This window comes from Bos taurus, chromosome 7 (assembly GCF_002263795.3).
Source record: "Bos taurus isolate L1 Dominette 01449 registration number 42190680 breed Hereford chromosome 7, ARS-UCD2.0, whole genome shotgun sequence".
NCBI lineage: Eukaryota > Metazoa > Chordata > Mammalia > Artiodactyla > Bovidae > Bos > Bos taurus.
Window position 1 is genome coordinate 48,362,773 of NC_037334.1, and position 26,285 is coordinate 48,389,057.

General features: G+C 40.2%; 1 protein-coding gene across 3 annotated transcripts in view; it reads right to left on the reverse strand.

The window, feature by feature from the left end:
* Window positions 1–1,011: 1,011 nt before the first annotated feature.
* The window catches only part of SPOCK1 (SPARC (osteonectin), cwcv and kazal like domains proteoglycan 1), a 584,260-nt gene continuing 558,986 nt past the window's right edge, over window positions 1,012–26,285 (reverse strand). For 2 of the 3 annotated variants that reach the window (XM_005209367.4, XM_024994095.2), the window contains 3 exons: window positions 17,681–17,743; window positions 4,897–5,034; window positions 1,012–4,461 (listed from right to left, as the gene is read on the reverse strand). In XM_005209367.4, the coding sequence (XP_005209424.1) occupies window positions 4,271–4,461; window positions 4,897–5,034; window positions 17,681–17,743 (392 nt within the window). In that variant the 3' untranslated portion in view covers window positions 1,012–4,270. The remainder of the gene's footprint in view (window positions 4,462–4,896; window positions 5,035–17,680; window positions 17,744–26,285) is intronic. The other variant, NM_001075500.1, reaches the window with a different exon arrangement.

Sequence of the window (26,285 nt, forward strand, 5' to 3'; positions counted from 1 at the left end):
TTGAATGAATAAATTTTGAAATCTTCCCCTTTTCTTAAATCAGTTTATCGAAGTAAATCTCACAACCAACCCAGAATTTTGAGAGGTGCTGGGACCTTTTCACTCACACTATATAATTAGTATTCCTTTGGTCCTGGCCTTTTTAACAGACCGAGGTGGATTCCATGAAGGCACAACTTGAGACGTGGGGCTTGACTATAAATCTGCTGTTACGAGGAATTTCAGGAGTGTCCGCCAATGCCAGCTACTCTTTAGTGTACCCTGTACCTACCCCAGAGGCTTCATATTGACCACTGTTCTCCTGACATTAGTTATTTTGTGGATTTATGAAGCACCTTTCCGTGAACTGTCAATCTCTGAATTGTCTGTAAAATGCGGTCCATTGGGTAAAGGATTAGAATTATTCATAAGATAGTTTCTACCTCAGTTGGTGCTGAAATTACTCACTCAGGGTATAATTAAGTCATAGATACATTGGCCTTCATGTGGCTAAGGAGGAAAGGAAATAATTTCTGTTCTGATTGGGTGTTTTCTGATGTTTGACAAGCATATGGTGTGTTAATCCATGAACTGAGGAAAACTCAGAGTCCCTGTGAAGTTTTTTGGTTTTTGTTTCTTTTCTCCCAAGAGAATTGGAGAAGACCTGACTAGGGAGGGAAGGAATAAGAACTGAAAAAGCTTAAGGTTGTAAACAGGATGACAGCAATGAAATCTGATGGATAAGGACGAAGTAACAAAGTTGCAGCTTGAGAAAGAAGAAAGCAAAAAGGGGGACTGAATACTAAGATTCTAGGCTGAGTGGGCACAGGGCTTGGGTGTGCCAGGGTGTTCTGAGAGGGTCAGGACAGGCTGCACCCCCTCGTGGTTGGCTCCCCCAGCGTACAGAAGCCTTAAGAGAGAGCCTTGCATTTAGTTACCCCCTTGACTTGCCCAACCCTTCCGCAGAGATGATGTACGAACGTGGCCTGGTGAGCACACGTGCAAGCTAACAAAGTACAAATGCGCAGACACTGCAGACAAATTAAAATTTATTGAGACAAACAAATGCACCTACTCAGGACTACAGTTAAGCATTTACTATTAACCAAAAGAGTCGTGTTCACATTCCAGATAAGTCTACATGGGAAAGCATTCAGAATTTAATAGGTTTTTCTACTTCACTATTTCATCCACAATAGGGGCAACAAACTTGACACTCAGGAGTTGGTGGGCTCTCATTACATTGCTACACATGAAACAGAGACAGAAACAGTGACTCTGAGAAAAAGGTATAAAAAGACCAAAACCACCCACTGTAGAAAGGGCTCTTGGATGTTACTGTACAGTGTGGTCAAGGTTAAAAACAAAACTGTAGATGGCATCCTGGGAAGAGGAGAGGGGCAGACCTGGACAGACACGTTGTCATTCAGTGCTGGGTGTGGGAAGATGGGCATAAAGGAGGAAGAACTGGTTCAGTAGGAAGGTATTCCCTTCCTTGCCTACAACATGCCTAGAATGTTGGCAGAAACAAAAAGACACTAATGTGGTAGACAACTAACCACTGTGGAATAAAATTCTGGGGCTTAACTTAGATGCTAAGGAAATGGTATCAAATAAAAGAACCATTTATAGAATAAGAATAAACCCATTCACTAAGGAGGTTCCAAAAATGAGTCATTGAAGTTTCAACTCCATACCTGTCTCCAATAAGGGGATGATTATCACAGTACTATATTTTTAATCAAAATTTTGATGGATGCTTTGTCACTATCTAAAGGACTCCTGCCAAAAAAAGAAAAGAAAAAATTCTTCTAAAGACTAAGTAACTAAAAAAATCACATCTTTAGTACTTACGCAAAGTATCTTTGAAAAAAACTAATGCTGTCTTACCAAAGTGAGGCATGAAAAGTGGCATTAATGTTGTTCCATTGATTTTGGGTTCCAGTCTTAGGAGGGCTTTTTATTTAATATTTTAATGAATCAAAATATCTTCTTGGAATATCTCTGAAAATGAGCATCTCATTACCTTCCTGGGAATTGACTAGTGAGCACTCTTCTCCATCATTAAGTTAATGCTAAGGATCTTTAAGTGTCATCTTAATTTGACACTTGTCATAAGATAATTAGGCAAATTAAAATCAGTGGTTCACTCTGTTCCTAGAAGTTTCTCTAAGTGAAACCAATTTGTCGATTTTAATTTGTTCTCTTGTGTATTTTTCTAAGCTCAGAGGAGACAATAACAATGGTTTTCTCTGATGGCCTAGACTGAGATTTTTTAACATGTCTCGATTCTTTTATATACGTGATTATAATTTAGCTGCAATTAAGCACCTGTTTTTATAAATTATCATCTCAGAGTTTTGTTCAAGTGAGAAAAAAAACTGAAACAGAAGTGATGGAGTTGAGATCCCAATACAGAGCTTGCCCACGGTCACCTGACACCTAGGGTCCTGGCTGTTCTCACGTCTTTCAGGCTGAACAAGTTCAGTGTATCAAGTAAGTTCATGTCCCATCTGAGCCAACTCCAGGGATAAGGCAAGTGGGCCTGGCCAACGCAGGGATTTGAAAATAGTAGTTTGAGGTGGGCTGGTAAAGTAGAAACAAATGGTCAGTTTGGGGTAGGGTTGGTCAGCTGCCACTATAATCCTAGTTTGGCTGAATATATTTTTTGCCTGAGTTTGTGTGGTCTCCTTGTGGACTGGCTGGAGCGCAGGAAGGGAAGAAAAACAAATGTGGGCCACAGAGCCTTGCTGGGTGGCTGGTGAGGAAGGTGACAACCAGGTGGGGCAGGAGCTTAAGGCCCATACTGAACTAAATGGGGCCACTTGGAAGACTACTCTTTGGTACTTGTATCAGGAGAAATCCTAAAGATTGCAGAGATGATGACCCTACCAAATTTGGAGATGGATTCTAATCAGGAGTTGACTTAGGGCAAAGAAATGCAATGGTGAAGGGCTTTCTTCATGAGTCCCTTGACACATGTATGGGGGAGGGGATGAGTACAGGATTAGCTCTTAAAAAAATCCCACCCTGGCTTCCCATGTGCTGTCATAAAGTTCTTTCTGGGCCTCCATCTGAGATTCTTTACAAATGTTAAGTGATCAAAGAAAATCTGTAGAGCTTCTGTAGCCTCATCATGATGTGCGGATAGAGAGGGGCAAAACTGAAAGACTGCGTTAAGGATGCAAAATTTTCTTCTGCTAAGGAACAGCAAGGAGACTGTCTTCTTAGAGAACGGGGGATATGTGTACATGCCTTACAAAAAGCCCTTGAGTACGTAGGGGAGAGAGGGGCCTGCCACAGCCCAAAGCGGGCTTGGAGCTGAAATGAGAGCAATGGCTTGTGAAGCTGCCCACGTGGGAGTCTCATGGCTTCTGCAAGGAAAGCGATTTAGGCAGACAGAGGCTCATCCAAATCAAAGAGGCTTCCAGTAGCTCTGCTGCCGCAGATGGAAGCAGCCTCCTCAGCCTGTAGGCTACAAGTGCCAACTGGTAGTGCAAAAAAAAGGACTTTGATACAGATTTGCTATTCCAGAAATGACGATCCAGGTCTAGACAAGCTGACAAATGTGTAATTGTTTTTCAAATACGTTTTGTAATAGATACCCAACTCCCCCCGCCCCTTTTTTTTCCAGAGTGGTGTGTACAGTGTCTTCTGTATATACTTACCTATTTATGCACGTACAGACAGAAGTATCCAGATACCTTTTTTAATAAAATCAATTCCCCAAAGGGACTCTTGACTGAATTAAGGCTGTCATTTGTAGGAAGCCAGATCGAGTGAAGTGAAAAACTGATTTGTAATAATAGACACAGGGATGGCGGGGGGTGGGTTGGGCAGGGGGGAAAAGGTACAGTGTGGTGTGTTTTCCACAACATCTACAGGACACAAGAAAAGCACTTAGACACGGTAAGGCCGGGAACCATGCTGTAATAACCACCCGTGTGGGTGACTGGAAAGGGTCTTTGACATTTAGAGGGTGGGGGCTCCCTGCACTGTCAGAATCCCACATACATCACATGCTTGTTGTAAAAAAACTCACAGAAGGGAAGGAGGCTCTCATTCGGCCAGCCATTCCCCTAAAAAACAAAGCACAACACCCTTCTTCCCACATGCTGTATGCAAAATCAGCATGATCTGGGAACAAGGAGTTGTCTTCCAAAACCCTAGCTTGGGTAGAGAGTGCGACGATGGAGAAGAGGCTGTGTGCTGTGGAGTCTTAGAGACAAATGCAGGAACGGGAAGTGACTTGCAATTCTGTGCAGACCTCGTGTCCTCCTCCGTGTGGGGACTACCATATGTACCCGACCTCATCCTCTTTGTCGTCGTCCTCATCCTCATCATCCTCCGTCACCGCCCGGGCATGCACCCGCGGCTTCCCCAGTCTGTCCTTGGGTCCCAGGTCCTGCTCATCCTCCAGGTCATCCAGCAGAACCACAGAGCCACCGCTGCCAAAATCCCCCGAGGTCTCCTGCTCCTCCTCTGAAAGGAGGGAGAAGAGATGGGAGGTAAGTTTCTGCTATGCCTCACAACCTCCTTAGCTATAAGGCAAAACCATGCAGTTTACCTTCTGAACATGGGAGCATCCCCATCTACTTGCTAGGGACCACAAGCTTTAGTCTGTTAAAAGCTCCAGAATTCTAGGGAGGTTTATCTTGAGAGTCACTCTTGGCTTGCAGCCACTCCCTGACTGTCAAAAACTGCTATCCAGTTCAATGGTCATGGTGAGCTCCTCCCACTCAGAAAACTAGCTATGCATCATCTCATGTGATTCCAGGTTTACTATATCTTGTTTGTCAACTTGCTCACTGTAGACCACAGTGACTTCCTGAGATTCTTCTGCCCAAATCTTCATACAGTGAGTACCTACGAGTCTCTAGAGGTCACTGAGGGGCAGGTGGAGAAGGCCTTACTCACCACAGTTCACAGCGCCCTGTTTCCTGGAGCCGGCTAGCTCATTGCCGTATTTATCCACACACCAGCATTGCCCCGTGCTGCCATGGCACTGTGTGGCTTTGTAATAGCCCTCCTCATTACACCGAGGGATGAATGCTCCTGGGGGAACAAAAGGTACAACTTGAATCAGAAAGTCAAAATTGCTCAGTTGTGTCTGACTCTTTGTGACCCCATGGGCTATACAGTCCATGGACTTCTCTAGGCCAGAATACTGGAGTGGATAGCCTTTCCCTTCTCCAGGGGATCTTCCCAACCCAGGGATCGAACCCAGGTCTCCCTCATTGCAGGTGGATTCTTTACCAGCTGAGCCACAAAGGAAGCCCAAGAATACTGGAATGGGTAGCCTATCCCTTCTCTAGTGGATCTTCCTGACCCAGGAATCATACCTGGGTCTCCTGCATTACAGGCAGATTCTTTACAAACTGAGCTTGAATCAGAGAAGTGCACAGATAGAGTCAATGCCTTCTAAGACAGACAACTTCTGTAGAAAAATATCTACTTCTGCTTTATTGATTATGCCAAAGCCTTTGACTATGTAGATCACAACAAACTGTGGAAAATTCAAGAGATGGGAATACCAGACTACTGTACCTGCCTATTGAGAAATCTGTATGCAGGTCAAGAAGCAACAGTTAGAACTGGACATGGAACAACAGACTGGTTCCAAATCAGGAAAGGAGTATGTCAAGGCTGTATATTGTCACCCTGCTTATTTAACTTATATGCAGAGTACATCATGAGAAATGCCAGGCTGGATGAAGCACAAGTTGGAATCAAGATTGTTGGGAGAAACATCAAGAACCTCAGAAACAGAGATGACACCACCCTTCTGGCAGAAAGAGGAGAGGAACTAAACAGCCTCTTGATGAAAGAGGACAGTGAAAAAGCTGGCTTAAAACTCAATATTCAAAAAACAAAGATCATGGCATCGGGTCCCATCACTTCATGGCAAATAGATGGGGAAACAATGGAAACAGTGAGAGATTTTATTTTCTTGGGCTCCAAAACCACAGCAGATGGTGACTGCAGCCATGAAATTAAAAGAGGCTTGCTCCTTGGAAGAAAAGCTATGACCAACCTAGACAGCATATTAAAAAGCAGAGACATTACTTTGCCGACAAAGGTCCATCTAGTCAAAGCTATGGTTTTTACAGTAGTCATGTATGGATGTAAGTTGAACTAAAAAGAAAGCCGAACACCAAAGAATTGATGCTTTTGAACTGTGGTGTTGGAGAAGACTCTTGAGGGTCCCTTGGACTGCAAGGAGATCCAACCAGTTGAGCCTAAAGGAAATCAGTCCTGAATATTCACTAGAAGGACTGATGCTGAAGCTGAAACTCCAGTATTTTGGCCACTTGATGTGAGAAACTGACTCATTGGAAAAGACCCTGATGCTGGGAAAGATTGAAGGCAGGAGGAGAAGGGGATGACAGAGGATGAGATGTTTGGATGGCATCACTGACTTGATGGACATGAGTTTGAACAAGCTCCAGGAGTTGGTGATGAACAGGGAAGCATGGTGTGTTGTAGTCTATGGGGTCTCAAAGAGTCAGACACGACTGAGTGACAACTGAAGACAGACAAGAGGGCTCACACATCAGTCAGTATTTGCTGTTGAGCCAGCAAGAAAGAATGGCATGCTTCATAATAACCTAGTCAAGGTTTCAGGGGCCTAGGACTTACTCAAGGTTAGACAGGATTCCTTCTTTGATCATGAGTTCTACTTTTCCCTGTGGTTCTACTCTTACTTTTATTTCAGAATTTTCCCAAATTTTACTGAAATATAATCGACATATAATTGGCATGGTCTTCCCAGCTGGTGCTAATAGTAAAGAATCCGCCTGCCAATACAGAAGACACAAGAGACCTGGGTTCGACCCCTAAGTCAGGAAGATCCCTTGGAGGAGGAAATGGCAATCCATTCCAGTATTCTTGCCTGGGAAATTCCATGGACAGAGGAGCCTGGCAGGCTACAGTCCATGGGGCTGCATGGATTTGGACACGACTGAGCAACTGAGCACACACACACATAATTGACATATGGCACTGTAGAAGATTAAGGTGTACAGAATAATGGTTTGACTTATATACTGTGAAATGATAACCATAATAAATTTTGGTTACATCCAACATCTCATATAGAAAAAAAGTTTTTTTCCTTGTGAGCACTCTCAGAATTTACTCTCTCAACACTTTCATATCTACTATACTACAGTGTTAACTATAGATATTGTGTTATGTATCTTCAATATTTATTTATCTCTTAACTGGAAGTTTGTACCTTTTGACCACCTTCATTCAATTCTCCCACTGTCAATACCCTGCCTGTGTTTACCACCAGTTTCATCTATTAATATTTCTTCATGAGTTTGTTTCAAGATTAGACATACAAATGACCATATGCAGAGTTGGACACGACTGAAGCGACTTAGTAGCAGTAGCAGCAGCAGCAGACCATATGGTATTTTCTTTCTGACTTATTTCACTTAGGATAATGCCCTCAACATCTATCCATGTTGTCGAAATTGGCAGGGTTTCCTTTCTTTCTTATGGATGAATGATATACTGTTATACGCATATACTCACACACACACACACATACACACACACACCCATGCATACACTTCTTTATCCATTCATCCATTGAAGAACACTTAGGTTGTCTTCGTATCTTGGCCAATGTGAACACGAGTGTGCAGATTTCTCTTTAGTATATTCATTTCCTTTGGATATATCCCCAGAAGTGAATTTATGGATCATATGCTGCTGCTGCTAAGTCATTTCAGTCGTGTCTGACTCTGTGTGACCCCATAGACGGCAACCCACCAGGCTCCCCCATCCCTGGGAGTCTCCAGGCAAGAACACTGGAGTGGGTTGCCATTTCCTTCTCCAATGCATGATAGTGAAAAGTGAAAGTGAAGTCACTCAGTTGTGTCCAACTCTTGGCAACCCCATGGACTGCAACCCACCAGGCTCCTCCGACCATGGGATTTTCCAGGCAAGAGTACTGGAGTGGGGTACCATTGCCTTCTCTGCTGGATCATATAGTAGTTTTTTTTTTTTTAATTTGGGGGGGAACCTCCATACTGTTGTATTCCATTGTGGCTGCACCAATTTATAATCCCAGCAACAGTGCACAACAGTTCTCCTTTTCCCACATCCTTGCCAGCATTTGTTATTCCTGTTATTCCTTTTTCATGATAGCCCTTCTCACAGGCAGAAGCTGATATCTTACTGTGGATTTGGTTTGCATTTCCCTGATGATTAGAGATGCTGAGAACCTTTTCATGTCCCTGTTGACTATTGCAAATTGTATCATCTGCAAACAAAGGAAATTTTACATATTCCTTTCCACCTCGGATGACTTATTTCTTGCCTGATTGCTCTGTCTAGGACTTCCAGTATTACACTGAATAGGAGTGGTGATACATTTGTCTTTTTTCTTGATCTTAGAGGAAAAGCTTTAAACCTTTCACCATTGAATAGGATGCTAGCTGTGGTTGTCATATGTGGTCTTTATTAAATTGGGGTACATTGCTTTAATACATAATTTATTGAGGTTTTTACCATGAACAGATGTTCACTTTTGTCAAATGGATAATATTTTTCTTTCATTCTATTAATGTGATGCATCACTTGGCTGATTTGTATGTGTAGAACCATCATTACATCCTAGGGATAAATCCTACTTGATCATGGTGAATAATCCTTTTAATGTGATGCTCAATTTGGTTCACTAGTATTCTATTGAGAAATTTGTTTTTGTGCATCTATGTTCATCTGGGATATTGGCCTGTAGTTTCCCAGTAGAGTTTTTTTCTGGCTTTAGTAACAAGGTAACTCTGGCTTCATAAAATGAGTTTGGGAGTGTTCCTCCCCTCGGCAATTTTTGGGAAGAGTTTGAGAATGATTGGTATTCTTCTTTAAATATCTGGTAAAATTCAACAGTGAAGCTATCTGCTCTTGGTCCATTCTTTCCTGAGAGACTTTTCATTATTGATTCAATCTACTCACTAGTCTGTTCATATTTTCTGTTTCTTCCTGATTAAAGTTTTTTTTAATACTTGAGAGAATCATAGGATTTTTTTTAATCCTTTATATATTTCTAATGAGTGGCACAGTTTAAAAAAATACCTGTTTTCCTAGAATAAATACTACTTGGTCATGATATATTGGATTTAATTTGCTGATCCTTTTATATCCGTGTTACTCAGTGATAGAGGTATATAATTTTGTTCAATTTCTATATCAAAGCAACTCTTTTGTAAACTGATTCAGGTACTTTTCTTTTTCTATACTCCAGATGTTTTGTATAAAATGAGAATGATCTCCATAAAGTATTCAGCTGTAGAAATATGTTGAGCCTAGTGCCTATTTTAGGAGGTGACAGTAGTATTTTGATTTAAATTAATTTTTTTCTTAGTTTAGTTGAGTCTTCTTTTTCTTCATGACCCAAATATGGTAATTCATAGTATCCTTTTCAGTCACGTTTTCATAATTGCTAAGAGTTTATAGCAATGGTTTTCAAAGTGTGGGCCCAGAAGCAGCTGCAGCATCAGTGGGAAATAGCTTAGAAAAATTTTGAGCCTATCCCAAACCTACTGAGTTAAAAACTTTGACAGTAGGGCCCAGAAAGCTGTAATAAACTCTCCAAGTGTTTCTGATGCACAGTGAAGTTTCAGAACCACAAATTTATAGTATGCATCTATATCTGTGGTTACAAGGCTTCCCAGGTGGCTCAGTGGTGAAAGAATCTGTCTGCCAATGCAGGAGTTGCAAGAGATGTGGGTTCAATCCCAGAGTCAGGAAGATCCCCTGGAGGAGGAAATGGCAACCTACTCCAGTATTCCTGCCTGGAGAATACCATGGACAGAGGAGCCCGGCAGGCTACACTCCATAAGATTGCAAAGAGTTGGACACAAATGAGCATGCACGTATGCATATCAGAGGTTACATCCCATTTTTAAATTCATGAGAACATTTGAGACTTTCATGTTGTCAAAGCTTTGTCTATTTAATTTGTTTTTGCTTTAGTCTTAACTTATTGTCCTTACAGCTTTTTTTATTTGAAATTTTAGGTTTCTTTTTCTCCAGAAATGCATTTGAAGCCATGAATGTTCCTCTAAGTTTCATTTTAGTTGCTTTTCTCTCTCTCTGGCACACAGTGCTTTCATTTTCATTCATGTCTAAATGTTTTGTATTTTTACTTTATTCATTTTTGACTACTAAAAAAATCTAGACATGTAAGATTGGATAGTCTCTTTTTTTCCTTCCACTTGTAGAGAATGAATATGATCTATGGTACTTTTTTGAGATATTTAGTTTCAGCTTTCTTTTTTTTTCTGTGACTCTATTTCTGCTTTTTCTTTTCTTTTTAATTGGAGGCTAATTACTTTACAATATTGTGGTGGTTTTTGCCATACATTCACATGAATCAGCCATGGGTGTACATGTGTTCCCCATCCTGACCCTCCCTCCCAGCTCCCTCCCCATCCCATCCCTCAGGGTCATCGCAGTGCACCAGCCCTGAGCACCCTGTCTCATGCATTGAACCTGGACTGGTGATCTGTTTCACATATGATAATATACATGTTTCAATGCCATTCTCTCAAATCATCCCACCCTCGCCTTCTCCCACAGAGTCCAAAAGTCTGTTCTTTATATCTGTGTCTCTTTTGCTGTCTCGTATACAGGGTTATTATTACCATCTTTCTAAATTCCATATATATGGGTTAGCATACTGTATTGGTGTTTTTCTTTCTGGCTTACTTCACTCTGTATAATAGGCTCCAGTTTCATCCATCACATTAGAACTGATTCAAATGCATTCTTAACAGCTGAGTAATATTCCATTGTGTATATGTACCACAACTTTCTTATCCATTCATCTGCCAATGGACATCTAGGTTGCTTCCATGTCCTGGCTATTGTAAAGAGTGCTGTGATGAACATTGGGGTACACAAGTCTCTCTCAATTCTGGTTTCCTCAGTGTGTATGCCCAGCAGTGGGATTGCTGGGTCATAAGGCAGTTCTATTTCCAGTTCTTTAAGGAATCTCCACACTGTTCTCCATAGTGGCTATACTAGTTTGCATTCCCACCAACAGTGTAAGAGGGTTCCTTTTTCTCCACACCCTCTTCAGTATTTATTGTTTGTAGACTTTTTGATAGCAGCCATTCTAACTGGCATGAAATGGTACCTCATTGTGGTTTTGATTTGCATTTTTCTGATAATGAGTCATGTATGGATGTGAGAGTTGGACTGTGAAGAAGGCTGAGCACCGAAGAATTGATGCTTTTGAACTGTGGTGTTGGAGAAGACTCTTGCGAGTCCCTTGGACTGCAAGGAGATCCAACTAGTCCATTGTGAAGGAGATCAGCCCTGGGATTTCTTTGGAAGGAATGATGCTAAAGCTGAAACTCCAGTACTTTGGCCACCTCATGTGAAGAGTTGACTCATTGGAAAAGACTCTGATGCTGGGAGGGATTGGGGGGCAGGAGGAAAAGGGGACGACAGAGGATGAGATGGCTGGATGGCATCACTGACTCGGTGGATGTGAGTCTCAGTGAACTCCGGGAGTTGGTGATGGACAGGGAGGCCTGGCGTGCTGCGATTCATGGGGTCGCAAAGAGTCGGACATGACTGAGTGACTTATCTGATCTGATAATGAGTGATGTTGAGCATCTTTTCACATGTTTGTTAGCCATCTGTATGTCTTCTTTGGAGAAATGTCTCTTTAGTTCTTTGGCCCATTTTTTGATTGGGTCGCTAATTTTTCTAGAAGTGAGCTGCAGGAGTTGCTTGTATATTTTTGAGATTAACTCTTTGTCAGTTGCTTCATTTGCTATTATTTTCTCCCATTCGGAATGTTATCTTTTCACCTTGCTTATAGTTTCCTTCGTTGTGCAAAAGCTTTTAAGTTTAATTAGGTCCCATTTGTTTATTTCTGCTTTTATTTCCATTACTCTGGGAGGTGGGTCATAGAGGATCCTGCTATGATTTATGTCAGAGAGTGTTTTGCCTATGTTTTCCTCTAGGAGTTTTATAGTCTCTGGTCTTCCATTTAGACCTTTAATCCATTTTGAGTTTATTTTTGTATATGGTGCTACAAAGTGTTCTAGTTTCATTCTTTTACAAGTGGTTGACCAGTTTTCCCAGCACCATTTGTTAAAGAGATCGTCTTCTCCATTGTATATTCCTGCCTCCTTTGTCAAAGATAAGGTGTCCATAGGTGTGTGGATTTATCTCTGGGCTTTCTATTTTGTTCCATTGGTCTATATTTCTGTCTTTGTGCCAGTACCATACTGTCTTGATGACTGTTGCTTTGTAGTATAGCCTGAAGTTAGGTTGATTCCTCCAGTTCCATTCTTCTTTCTTAAGATTGCTTTGGCTATATGAGGTTTTTGTATTTCCATACAAATTGTGAAATTATTTGTTCTAGTTCTCTGAAAAATACCATTGGTAGCTTGATAAGGATTGCATTGAATCTATAGATTGCTTTGGGTAGTATACTCATTTTCACTATATTGATTCTTCTGATCCATGAACATGGTATATTTCCCCAACTATTTGTGTCATCTTTGTTTTCTTTCATCAGTGTTTTATAGTTTTCATATATCCATGACAAATGTGTGTTTGAAAACACTCTCTATCCTATGCTCATGTACAAGAATACATATATTAAGATGCCAATGAATTACACTGTTCATTTCTTCTTTTGTCTCCTTGAACTATAAGTTTTCAAGAAGAGGTATATTCAAGTCTCTGAATAGTTAGGTATGACAGTTCCTCCCTGCAGTTCTGTTATTTTTATGTGCGTTTGTTTCCTTAAAAAAAATTTTATATTGGACTACAGTGGATTAACAATATTGTGTTAGTTTCAGGTGTATAGTAAGGTGATTCAGTTATACGTATACATATGTCTGGATTCCCTGGTGGCTCAGACGATAACGAGTCTGCCTGCAATGCAGGAGAAATGGGTTCGATCCCCAGGTCAAGAAGATTCCCCCAGGGAAGGAAATGGCAACCCACTCCAGTTTTCTTGCCTGGAAAATCCCATGGATGGGGAATCTGGCAGGCTACAGTGCAGAGGGTCACAAAGAGTCAGACATGACTTGAGTGACTTCACTTTCACGTATTCTTTTTGAAATTATTTTCCTATTTACTTTATTACAGAATATTGAACAGCGTTCCCTGTGCTAACAGCAGATCTTTGTTCACTATTTTAAATGTAGTAGTGTGTCTATGTCAACCCTACAATTTTCTTTCTTTGTGTGGTCTTGTCTGATTTTTGTATTAGGGTGATAGTGGCCTCATGGATAGAGTTTGGGAGTGTTCCTTCCTTTGCAATTTTTTGGAAGAGTTTCAGAAGATAGGTGTCAGCTCTTTTCAAAATATCTGAGAGAATTCGCCTGTGAAGCCATTTGATCCTGGACTTTTGTTTGTTGTGAGTTTTAAAATCACAGTTTCAATTTCAGTGCTTATGATCAGTCTGTTCATATTTTCTATTTCTTCCTAGTTCAGTCTTGGAAGGTTGCATCTTTCTGAGAATTCACCCATTTCTTCTTGGTTGTCCATTTTATTGGCATATAGTTGCTTGTAGCTGTCTATTATGATATTTTGTATTTCTGTGGTGTTCATTGTAACTTCTCCTTTTATAGTTCTAAATTCATTGATTTGAGGCCTCTCCCTTTTTTTTTCATGAGGAGGCTGGCTAAAAGTTTATCAATTTTGTTTATCTTTTCAAAGAATCAGCTTTTAGTTTCATTGATCTTTTCTATTGTTTTCTCTATTTCATTTATTTCAGCTCTGGTCTTTATGATTTCTTTTCGTCTACTAACTTTTTGAGTTTTGTTCGTATTTCTTTCTCTAGTTGCTTCAGGCATAAGGTTAGGTTGTTTATTTGGGGTTTTTCTTGTTTTCTGAGGTAAGATTGAATTGCTATAAACTTTCCTCTTAAAACTGTTTTTTTGCTATGTCTCATAGGTTTTGGATGGTCATGTTTTCATTGTGATTTGTCTCTAGGTATTTTATTATTTCTTCTTTGATTTCTTCAGTTATCCATTGGTTGTTTAGTAGCATATTATTTAGCTGCCACATATTTGTGTTTTTACAGTGTTTTTCTTGTAGTTGATTTCTAATCTCACAGCATTGTGGTCAGAAAAGGTGCTTGATATGATTTCAGTTTTCTTAAATTTACCAAGGCTTGCTTTGTGGCCCAACATGTGATTAATCCTGGAGAATGCTCCATGTGCATTTGAAAAGAATGTGTATTCTTCTACTTTTAGATACAATGTTCTATAAATAAAGTCCATCTGGTCTAATGTATCATCCAAGGTCTGTGTTTCCTTATTGATTTTGTGTCTGGATCATCTGTTAAAGTCCCTTACTTTTACTGTGTCACTATCAATTTCTCCTTTTATGGCTATTAATATTTTCCTTATATATTGCAGTGCAATGGCACCCCACTCCAGTACTCTTGCCTGGAAAATCCCATGGACAGAGGAGCCTGGTAGGCTGCAGTCCATGGGGTCACTAAGAGTCGGACGTGACTGAGCGACTTCACTTTCACTTTCAGCTCCTATGTTGGGTGCATATATAGTTGCAATTGTTATAATGTTACATTTTGTTTTAAAATTATAGGTATACCTGTTGAGACATAGTAATAGTATAGTAAAAGAAACATTTCAGCAAGATAATATTACATCGTTCTCTTAAGAACTGAAAACAAAGTAGGCAGCTTTTAATAGTCTCTGTCTCATAATAAATGAGTTTGGCTTGCTCACATTTATTGTGATTACAGATATATGCTTGTTTTTATATCTACCACTGTACTTCGTGTTTCCTATCTTCCCTCTTTCCTTCTTTTCGTTGAAATGATCAAATTTTCTTTTTTCCATGGTTTTCATACATTTAAAAACTATATATTATTTTCCCAGTATTTTTATTGTTACCTTAAAATACACAGAAGTATATTTTCCCTAATAAGCTCTAAAGTTAATCTGTGTTTTCTTTTATTTCTGAATAAATAAAAAGCTTAACATATTTTTTCACTGACCCCAACAGTCTGAAATGTTGATTCTACCATGCTATCAAAATATTTTTATTGTTCTTATTTATTTAGATTTAGCAGCATGCCTTTTTGAGATAAAATGTGGAAAAGAAATACTTCTTTCTGGAATTATGTCTTCTGTATATTAAAACCTTTAGTGATATTTTAGTAAGTCTTGGGTTAGTAAGCTTACTGAATCTGTGGTTTGAGAATCTCTCTGTTATCACACTTGGATGATCACTGAGATAAATTTAATATTTCCAGTTCAAAGTGATTTTCTCCTCTTAAATTAGTGATACCAATCTGATTCTTACTCAACTGTAGGTAATATTTAGTTATGACAAGTTTGTTTTTTTTTTCATTTTTCTCAGGATGTGTTTGATGATTGTGTGCTCATCTACTAGGGGATAATTCTCCTCAGAGTTATCTAAGTAGTAACATTATATGTCAGTCATCTAGAGTGATAAGCAGAGACCTCCATCCTCAGATTTCTACTGCCTAATTTTGTGTTTTTTTTTAGAATGATTGTTTTTAAATATACCATTATTTCTCAGACTAGATCTGGAAAGAAGGGTAATAAGGCAGGCAGTAACTTCAGATCCAGCTACTACTCAAACTACTCAATTCTAGCAACTACTCAAACAAACACTGATCACTATTCCAAGATGACTAGGCTCCCAAAGATCAAATGAGATCACAGAAAGGACATTTCCCCCAGTGAAAAGTAATTCTGCTGGTGCCACAAAGAAGTAGTGCTCATATTCTAAATTAGATGTTCAGTCGGTGCACAGCACTCCTGGTCAGCAGGGAACAGGAGGAAGGGGGAAAAAGATGATGCTTTCAATAAACAAAAATCAGGGAAGATTTTGCCAACCAATAGAAAGCTGAGGAAATGCTGATCCTTACCCTTGAGCTGCAGTTGGAAAACAAGAGCACTTAATAGAGCAAAAAAAAAAAAAAATGCATACCAGGTTGAGCCCCCAGGATGGTTAGAAGCAGGTGCTGTTCTATATCTATAATGTAATAAAATTATCATTTTTCCTAAGTAGGCAGTAATTATACCTGATTATAATTTGTTATTGCTTGTTTTTGCTCAGACTATGAATGCCCCTGAATACACATTTATTATATTAGATTTCCCCATGCAAAAAAATAATTTGTAGGCAGATAAATGGTATTTTTATGAGTCAGCTAGAATAATATCCCTTATGTAGAGAGGTGTGATAACGTGTGTTTCAAAACTAGGTGGGATTCACAGTAGGAAAGAAGTAGGCCTTTTATTCCTATGAACTGGAGAAAATAAAAGATGAGATATATTATCTCAGACCACATTACTTTATTAATGAAGCAGTAAGAAGATATCCATATATCCAAAATAATTTTTTAAAACAGCACTATTAGTTCTCTTAAGCACATCACTAAAACCCAAAATAACCTCCCATGTGGAAGCATCAGATCATTAAACACAAGTCCTTGCACTGGAGGAAAGCCCCATGGAAGAGAGATCCAGAAAGATGCCTTTATGTCTTTCAACATCAGGGAAGAACCTACACTCATGTCCAGATTACAAAACTCTTGAGTTCTTGGTGAGTAGAAAAGGGTGTTATCAGAAATGGAAAGTCTGAGGCAAGCCAGTGAAGTAAGTAATTTTTAAAAGTAGAAGGAAGAAATAAGATCCACTTTGAGGTGACCCAAAAATCAGATGAAGAGAAATGGCCCAAGTTCTCAGACCATCTCCATTTGACAATCTGCAACAACCTTGCCCATTTCCTTCAAGAAAATAAAGAGATAACTGCCTGAAATGGCAGGCTGTTTAGGGGATGCACCTGCTCCTGAATGCTTAATGAGAATAATCCTGAATTATTGTGTTGTGGCTGTCAGTTCTTTTTTTAAAAAGCAATGAAAGCAATGCAGGCTCTTTTTGGGCAAACAAATGAGGTGTCTGTGATTATCTCAGCAGTACTGGTCTAAGTACCACAACTACACTTGAGTGCTGCAGAAAGGAGGGTATGGGGCAAAAGGGAACCTTCAACAGCAAGCCACAGATGTGCGTGCCAGGGAAATACACACACACACACACCCCCCCCCCACTAGCTTCCGCCTCAATGTTTGGATAAAAGGTAAGAGGAGAAATGTAGAGACAGGGTCCAGGGATCATGCAGATGAAACAGAAATGTGTTGAAGTACACTCAAGTCCTTGGACCCTGTCTGGTAAATTTAGAAGGGAATCAGCTCATCTTCCTCCTTGAATGGACAACTTGATCTGAGGAATATAGGAAATTCTGTAATTTATAGATTTTATCATTTTAACTTGGAACACTTGAGAACTGCATTTAATGGCCATACTTGAAAGAAAAAAAAAAAAAATCCAAGATCAGGGAGGAGTTAGCAGTAAAGAGAGTGCTCAATTTCAGCTCTGGTGACCTGCCCACTGGTCCTGGGCTTACCTTTGATCTCTCTTCCAACTGATGGAGCATGTAGCATTTCTCAGCCAGCTCTCTGATCCTCAAGAGTATGTCCTGTGGCCTGTGGCATATTACCAGCTCCCTAGAAGAACCTTGTCTTGGGTAAAATGAGGCATTTCTTTCACAAAGCACTGGTCCCTAATTGAATAACCATTGCTGTGCTAGATATTACATGAGACATGGATGGTTTAATTAGTTGTTTAAATTAGTAGCAAGAAATGGTACTTACCCAACAGGCTTTTCCCCTTGCTCAACTTCTGGATCCTGTTCATTTCATTCTGGCAAGGGAGACCTAAAAAATAATTTATGAAAGTCAGTTTCCAGATGGTAAGGGATATAATCTCTAATGATTGGCTTCACTCTTGACGTGAAATGTAGACAATGACACACCTGGGAGTGGAATTACTCCATCTGCTGTTACTATGCAGCAAAACAAATTCAGGCCATTAGTGTTACTAATTTAAAAAAAAAACCATCGTATACCACTAGGTACTTAAAATAGTATTTGGGGGCTATTTGCATGTATAGGAATCTTTCTTCTCACCACCAGTTTAAGCAGATATCAACTGTCTAGTAGGGTGATTTCATTATTTACTTCCTCATATTTACCACCTCAGGTGGTATGGTGGCAAAGAATCTGTGTGCCAATACAAGACACACAAGAGACCACTCATGTTCGCTCCCTGGGTCAAGAAGATCCTCTGGAGTAGGAAATGGCAACCCGCTCCAGTATTCTTGCCTAGAAAATTCCACGGACAGAGGAGCCTGGCTGGCTACAGTCCATGGGGTTGCAAAGAATTGGACACGACTGAGCGACTGAGCATATAAGAAAAAGTCTCCTGTCAGCCAAGATTATATGAGCTGAGAACCAGGATGAAAGGTTATTAGTGGGTACATGTGCTGAATCCACAGACTGGGACAAAAACTTAATCTATCCCACGTCTTGCTGCAGGATAGAAATAGGATTACAATGGCTACTTCTGACTTGATGACTCACTACCCCAGCAAAGTCAAACATAGGTCTCCGAGGACAACTCTGAAGGTACAGAAGAGATATTGAGAAGCAGTGAGTATAGAAGAATAAGACTTTAACTCTGGATTCTGCCACCTCCTAGCTAAGTATTAATACTTTGGACCAGTCTCTTTATCATGCTCAGCTTCCAAGTCTTCATTTAAAAAACAAATGCCGTTACAAACTCAAGTGCAGGGCTGATAGAGTTGGAGCCACATGGCTAAAGAGGGCATATGGAAGTGCGTGGTACCCTTTAGACTTCCACTCCAAGCAAAAAGAAGGGGGATCTCAGTAATCTCAAATTTTACCATGACCTGCCATTGCAGTTGCTATGGCCCTGGGAGGCTCTGCTATTTGCTCACAGTCTTCCCACAAAAACCATAACATTCTGATTCTCAGGGCACTTACATACCTCTGATTAAGGCAGTCACCTCATTCTCGGGGCCTGGCATTACACCCCCAGGTGATCATTAGACCTGAGACGTTGCTTCTCACTCAGCCCCCACCTGGACTCTGGGGCTAAAACCACATGATTTTCTATGAACTCAAGCCCAAAGCTATCATTATGGTTAATGATGAACCACTACAAGCATTCCTATTGAAGTAAAAATCATGGCTGTTATTAACACCGATGTGGAAGGGCCAGCTGATGTGATTAGAAAAGAGAAATAAATGAGGTATAAAAATTGAAAAGAGAAAAAAATTATCACTCTTTCCAGATAATATGACTGCACACCTGAAAAATTCAAGGAAGCCAACCAGAATAAGTATCATAAATAAAATGAGAAAAATGGATTTTGTTTACACTGGCAACAATAATAAACACAAGGGAAGTATATCTGTGAGAACAAAACTTATAGCTCCACTGGGTAACAGACAAACAGTGTTCTAGGATAAAAGGAGTCAATATTGTATAGCTCTCAACTCTCTCTAATTTTGTCTGATTCTAAAGAAATACCAGTAAGATTTTTAAATGGAATAAACTGATTATAAAATTCAAAGAGTTCAAACCTACAGGACATATAACAATAAACATAAAAACAAGAATATTCAGGAAAATTCTGATAAAATGATTAATGGTAGGAGGCTGTGGTGGTGGTTGTTGCTCAGTCACTAAGTCCAGCTCTTTGCGATCCCATGGATGGCAATTCACCAGGCTTCCCTGTCCTTCACTATCTTCCTGAGTTTGCTCATTTATATCCATTGGGTCATTGATGCTATCTCACTATATCATCTGTTGCCCCCTTCTCCTTTTGCCATCAATCTTTCCCAGCATCAGGATCTTTTCCAATGAGTCGGCTCTTTGCATCAGGTGGCCAAAGTATTAGAGCTTTAGCTTCAACATCAGTCCTTCTAATGAATATTCAGTGTTGATTTCCTTTAGGATTGACTGGTTTGATCTCCTTGCTTTGCAAGGGACTCTCAAGAGCCTTCTGAAGCACCACAATTTGAAAGCATAAATTCTTCGGTGCTCAGATTTCTTTTCTAATGGCAGAAATCAAAGAGGAACTAAAGAGCTTCTTGATGAGGGTGAAAGAGGAGTGTGAAAAAACTGGCTTGAAACTCAACATTCAAAAAACTAAGATCATGGCATCCACTCCCATAACTTCTTGGAAAATAGATGGGGAAAATGTAGAAACAGTGACAAATTTTATTTTCTTGGGCTCCAAAATCCCTGCAGACAGTGACTCCAGGCATGAAATTAAAAGATGTTTGCTCCTAGGGAAAAAAGCTGTGACAAACCTAGACAGCATACTAAAAAGCAGAGATATCACTTTGCCGACCAAGACCTGTAAGTCAAAGTTATGGTTTTTTCAGTAGTCATGTATGGATGTGAGAGTTGAACCATAAAGAAGGCCAAAAAATTGATGCTTTAAAATTGTGGTACTGGGAAAGACTCTTGAGAGTCCCTTGAACAACAAGGAGGTCAAACTAGTCAATCCCTAAGGAAATCAACCCTGAATATTCAGTAGAAGGACTGATGCTGAAGATGAAGCTGCAATACTTGGGCCACCTGATGTGAAGGACTGACTCACTGGAAAAGGTCCTGAAGCTGGGAAAGATTGAGGGCAGGAGGAGAAGGGGGCAACAGAGGATGAGATGGTTGGATGGCCTCATCAACTCAATGGACATGAGTTTGAGCAAACTCTGGGAGATGGTGAAGGACAAGGAGGCCTAGCATGCTGCAGTTCATGGCGTTGCAAAGAGTTGGACACAACTTAGTGACTGAAAAACAACAGCATTCTAAATGATCCAAATCTCACATCTGTATATGACCACTAGAAAAGCTATAGCTTGGACTACATGGACCTTGGTTGGAAAAGTGATGTCTTTGCTTTTTAGTATGCTGTCTAGGTTTGCCATAGCTTTTCTTCCAAGGAGCAAGCATCTTTTAATTTCATGACTGTAGTCATTGTCCACAGTAATTTCGGAGCCCAAGAAAATAAAATCTGTTATTGCTTCTACTTTTCCACTTCTATTTGCCATGAAGTGATGAGAGTGTATGCCATGATCCTAGTTTTTTGAATGTTGAGTTTCAAGCCAGCTTTTTCATTGTCTTCTTTCACCCTCATCAATAGTTCCTCTACATTTTCTGCCATTAGAATGGTATCATCTGCATATCTAAGGTGGTTGATGTTTCTCCTGGCAATCTTGATTCCAGCTTGTGATTCATCCACTCTGGCATTTCTCATGATGTATGCTGCATATAAGTTAAATAAGCAGAGTGACAATACATAGCCTTGTTGTACTCCTTTCCCAATTTTAAACCAGTCCATTGTTCCATGTCAGGTTCTAACTGTTGCTTCCTGACCAAGATACAGGTTTCTCAGGAGACAGGTAAGGGGGTCTGGTACTCCTATCTCTTTAAGAATTTTCCACAGTTTGTTGTGATACACACAGTCTAAGGCTTTAGCATAGTCAGTGAAGCAGTGAAGTGAACATCACTCAGTCATGCCTGACTCTTTGCAACCCCATGGACTATATAGTCCATGGAATTGTCTAGGCCAGAACACTGGAGTGGGTATCCTTTCCCTTCTCCAGGGGATCTTCCCAACCCAGGAACTGAACCCAGGTCTCCCACATTGCAGGCAGATTCTTTACCAGCTGAGCCACAAGGGAAGTGTGAGCCAAAGTAGTGAAGCAGAAGTAGATGCTTTTCTGGAACTTCCTTGCTTTCTCCATGATCCAATGGATGTTGGCAGTTTGATCTTTGGTTCCTCTGCCTTTTCAAACCCAGCCTGTACATTTGGAAATTCTCAGTTTACATACTGTTGAAGCCTACCTTAAAGGATTTTGAGCATAACCTTGCTATCATGTGAAATGAGTGCAATTATATGGTAGATTGATCATTCTTTGGCAATGCCTTTCTTTGGGATTGGAATGAAAACTGACCATTTCTAGTCCCGTGGCCACTGCTTAGTTTTTCAAATTTGCTGACCTGCTAGGTGCAGCACTTTAACAGCATCAACTTTGGGATTTTAAATCAGTCAGCTGGAATTCCATCACTGCCACTAGCTTTACTGGCAGCAATGCTTCCTAAGACTGACTTGACTTCACACTCCAGGATATCCAGCATTAGGTGAGTGAGCACATCATCATGGTTATCTGGTTCCTTAAGACCTTTTTGTCAAGTTCTTCTGTGTATTCTTGTCATTGCTTCTTAATCTCTTCTGCTTCTTTTAGGTCCTTACCATTTCTGTCCTTTTTGATTCCCATCCTTGCATGAAATGTTCCCTTGATATCTCCAATTTTCTTAAAGAGATCTCTAGTCTTTCCAATGATATTGTTTTCCTCTATTTCTTTGCATTGTTCATTTAAGAAGGCCTTCTTCTCTCTCCTTGCTGTTCTTTGGAACGTTACATTCAGTTGGGTATATATTTCCCTTTCTCCCGTGCCTTTTGCTTCTTTCCTCAACTATCTGCAAAGTCTCCTAGACAACCACCTTGCCATCTTGCATTTCTTTTTCTTGGACATGATTTTGGTCACTGCCTCCTGTACAATGGTACAAACCTGTCCATAGTTCTTCAGGCAATCTGTCTACCAGATAAAATCTGTTGAATCCATTCATCACCTCCATTATATAATCACATAAGGGATTTGATTTAGATCATACCTAAATGGCCTAGTAGTTTTGCCTACCTTCTTCAATTTAAGCCTGAATTTTTCAGTAAGAAGCTGATGATATGAGCCACAGTCAGCTCCAAGTCTTGTTTTTGCTGACTGTATAGAGCTTCTCCATCTTCAGCTGCAAAGAACATAATCAATCTGATTTCGCTATTGACCATCTGGTAATGTCCATGTGTAGAGTTGTCTCCTATGTTGTTGGGAAAAGGTGTTTGCTATGACCAATGCATTCTCTTGACAAAACTCTGTTAGACTCTGCCCTGCTTAATTTTGTATTCCAAGGTCCAACTTGCCTGTTCTTCTGGGTATCTGCTGACTTCCTACTTTGGCATTGCAATCCCCAGTGATGAAAAGGACATCTTCTTTTGTGTTAGTTGTAGAAGATGTTGTAGGTCTTCATAGAACTGGTCAACTTCAGCTTCTTAGGTATCGGTAGGTTGGGGCATCCAGTTCCAGTTCAGTCGCTCAGTCATATACAACTCTTTGCGACCCCATGAACCACAGCACACCAGGCCTCCCTGTCCATCACCAGCTCCCAAAGTTTACTCAAACCCATGTCCATTGAGTTGGTGATGCCATCCTACCATCTCATCCTCTGTTGTCCCCTTCTCCTCCTGCCCTCAATCTTTCCCAGCTTCAGGGTCTTTTCCAATGAGTCAGCTCTTCACATTAGGTGGCCAAAATATTGGAGTTTCAGCTTCAACATCAGTCCTTTAAATGAACACCGAGGACTGATCTCCTTTAGGATGGACTGGTTGGATCTCCTTGCAGTCCAAGGGACTCTCAAGAGTCCTCTCCAACACCACAGTTCAAAAGCATCCATTCTTCATGGCTCAGCTTTCTTTATAGTCCAACTCTCACATCCATACATGACCACTGGAAAAACCATAGCCTTGACTAGATAGACCTTTGTTGACAAAGTAATTTCTCTGCTTTTTAATATACTGTCTAGGTTAGTCATAACTTTCCTTCCAAGGAGTAAGTGTCTTAAATTTCATGGCTGCAATTGCCATCTGCAGTGATTTTGGAGCCCAGCAAAATAAAATCAGCCACTATTTCCACTGTTTCTCCATCTATTTGCCATGATCTTAGTTTTCTGAATGTTGAGCTTTAAGCCAACTTTTTCACTCTCCTCTTTCACTTTCATCAAGAGGCTTTTTAGTTCTGCTTCACTTTCTGCCATAAGGGTGGTGTCATCTGCATATCTGAGGTTATGGATATTTCTCCTGGCAATCTTGATTCCAGCTTGTGTTTCTTCCAGCCCAGCGTTTCTCATGATGTACTCTGCATATAAATTAAATAAGCAGGGTGACAATATACAGCCTTGACGTACTCCTTTTCCTATTTGGAACCAGTCTGTTGTTCCACGTCCAGTTCTAACTGTTGCTTCCTGACCTGCATATAGGTTTCTCAAGAGGCAGATCAGGTGGTCTGGAATTCCCATCTCTTTCAGAATTTTCCACAGTTTATTGTGATCCACACAGTCAAAGGCTTTGGCATAGTCAATAAAGCAGAAATAGATGTTTTCCTGGAACTCTCTTGCTTTTTCGATGATCCAGTGGATGTTGGCAATTTGACCTCTGGTTCCTCTGCCTTTTCTAAAACCAGCTTGAACATCTGGAAGTTCACGGTTCATGTATTGCTGAAGCTTGGCTTGGAGAATTTTGAGCATTACTTTACTAGTGTGTGAGATGAGTGCAATTGTGCGCTAGTTTGAGCATTCTTTGGCATTGCCTTTCTTTGGGATTGGAATGACTACTAATGAGTCCTGTGGCCAGTGCTGAGTTTTCCAAATTTGCTGACATATTGAGTGCAACACTTTCACTGCATATTTAAGGATTTGGAATAGCTCAACTGGAATTCCATCACCTCCACTAGCTTTGTTCGTAGTGATGCTTTCTAAGGCCCACTTGACTTCACATTCCAGGATGTCTGGCTTTAGGTGAGTGATCACACCATCGTGATTATCTTGGTCGTGAAGATCTTTTTTGTACATTTCTTCTGTGTATTCTTGCCACCTCTTCTTAATATCTTCTGCTTCTGTTAGGTCCATACCATTTCTGTCCTTTATCAAGCCCATCTTTGCATGAAATGTTCCCTTGGTATCTCTAATTTTCTTGAAGAGATCTCTAGTCTTTCTCATTCTGTTGTTTTCCTCTATTTGTTTGCATTGATTGCTGAGGACGCTTTCTTATCTCTTCTTGCTATTCTTTGGAACTCTGCATTCAGATGCTTATATCTTTCCTTTTCTCCTTTGCTTTTCGCTTCTTTCATTTTAGTTTACTGATTCCTAAAATGTCAATGTTCAGTCTCTCCTGCTTGGCTACCTCCAATTTACCTTAATTCATGGACCTAACGTTCCAGTTTCCTATGCAATATTATTTTTTACAGCATCAGACTTTACTTTTACCACCAGACACATCCACACTCAGCATTTGTTTCTGCTTTGGCCCAGCTGCTTCATTCTTTTTGGAGCTGTTAGTAATTGCCCTCTGGTCTTCTGCAGTAGCATCTTGGACACCTTCTGACCTGGGGGGCTCATATCTTTTTGCCTTTTCATACTGTCCATGGAGTTCCCTAGGCAAGAACACTGGAATGGATTTCCATTTCCTCCTGCAATGGACCGTGTTTTGTCAAAACTCTTCACTATGACCCATCCGTCTTGGGTGGCCCTACATGGTATGGCTCATGGCTTCATTGAGTGATCAAGTGCCTTTGCCATGATAAGGCCGTGATCCATGAAGGGGAGAAGAGAATGGACCACTAAATAATAAAACATGTCGATTAATAGGGCAGAGCACCCAGAAATAGACATATATATATAACATATAGGAGTTGTATAAATGATAGAGGAAGCATTTCAAATTAGAATGGGAAAGATGGGCTAGTCAATAAATGACAAGTGGGCAAGTAGTGTGCTATATCCAAGGATAGGGACCCTGCTTGACTATACACACAAAAAACTAAATTGATAAGAAATTTCAATTAAAAAAAAAAACCCCACAAAGGGACTAAAGAAAACAAAAGGAAATTGTTTTACTATCTCACAGTGGGAAATGCCTATGTAAGCTTAACATAAACTGTATAGGTTCTCAGAATCCCTAAAATATAGACAGAGAAATTTGACTATCTTAAAACTTAAAATTTCTTCTTAGGAAAAACACACAAAGTCATAATTGGGGGAAAAATAAACTATTTGCAATACATATGACTAGAACAATTCTAATATCTTTGTATAGAGAGAGTCCCTACTAAAAACAAACACACAAGAACGTAATCTGAAGAAAATGTATAAAAAATAAAGACATTAAGAATCTTTACAGAGTGAAGTAAGCCAGAAGGAAAAACATAAATACAGTATACTAACGCATATATATGGAATTTAGAAAGATGGTAACGATAACCCTGTATACGAGACAGCAAAAGAGACACTGATGTATAGACCAGTCTTATGGACTCTGTGGGAGAGGGAGAGGGTGGGAAGATTTGGGAGAATGGCATTGAAACATGTGAAATGTCATGTATGAAACGAGATGCCAGTCCAGGTTCAGTGCACGATGCTGGATGCTTGGGGCTGGTGCGCGGGGACGGCCCAGGGGGATGGTATGGGGAGGGGGGAGGGAGGAGGGTTCAGGATGGGGAGCACGTGTATACCTGAAATTTAAAAAAAAAAAAAAAAAGACATTAAGAATCTTAC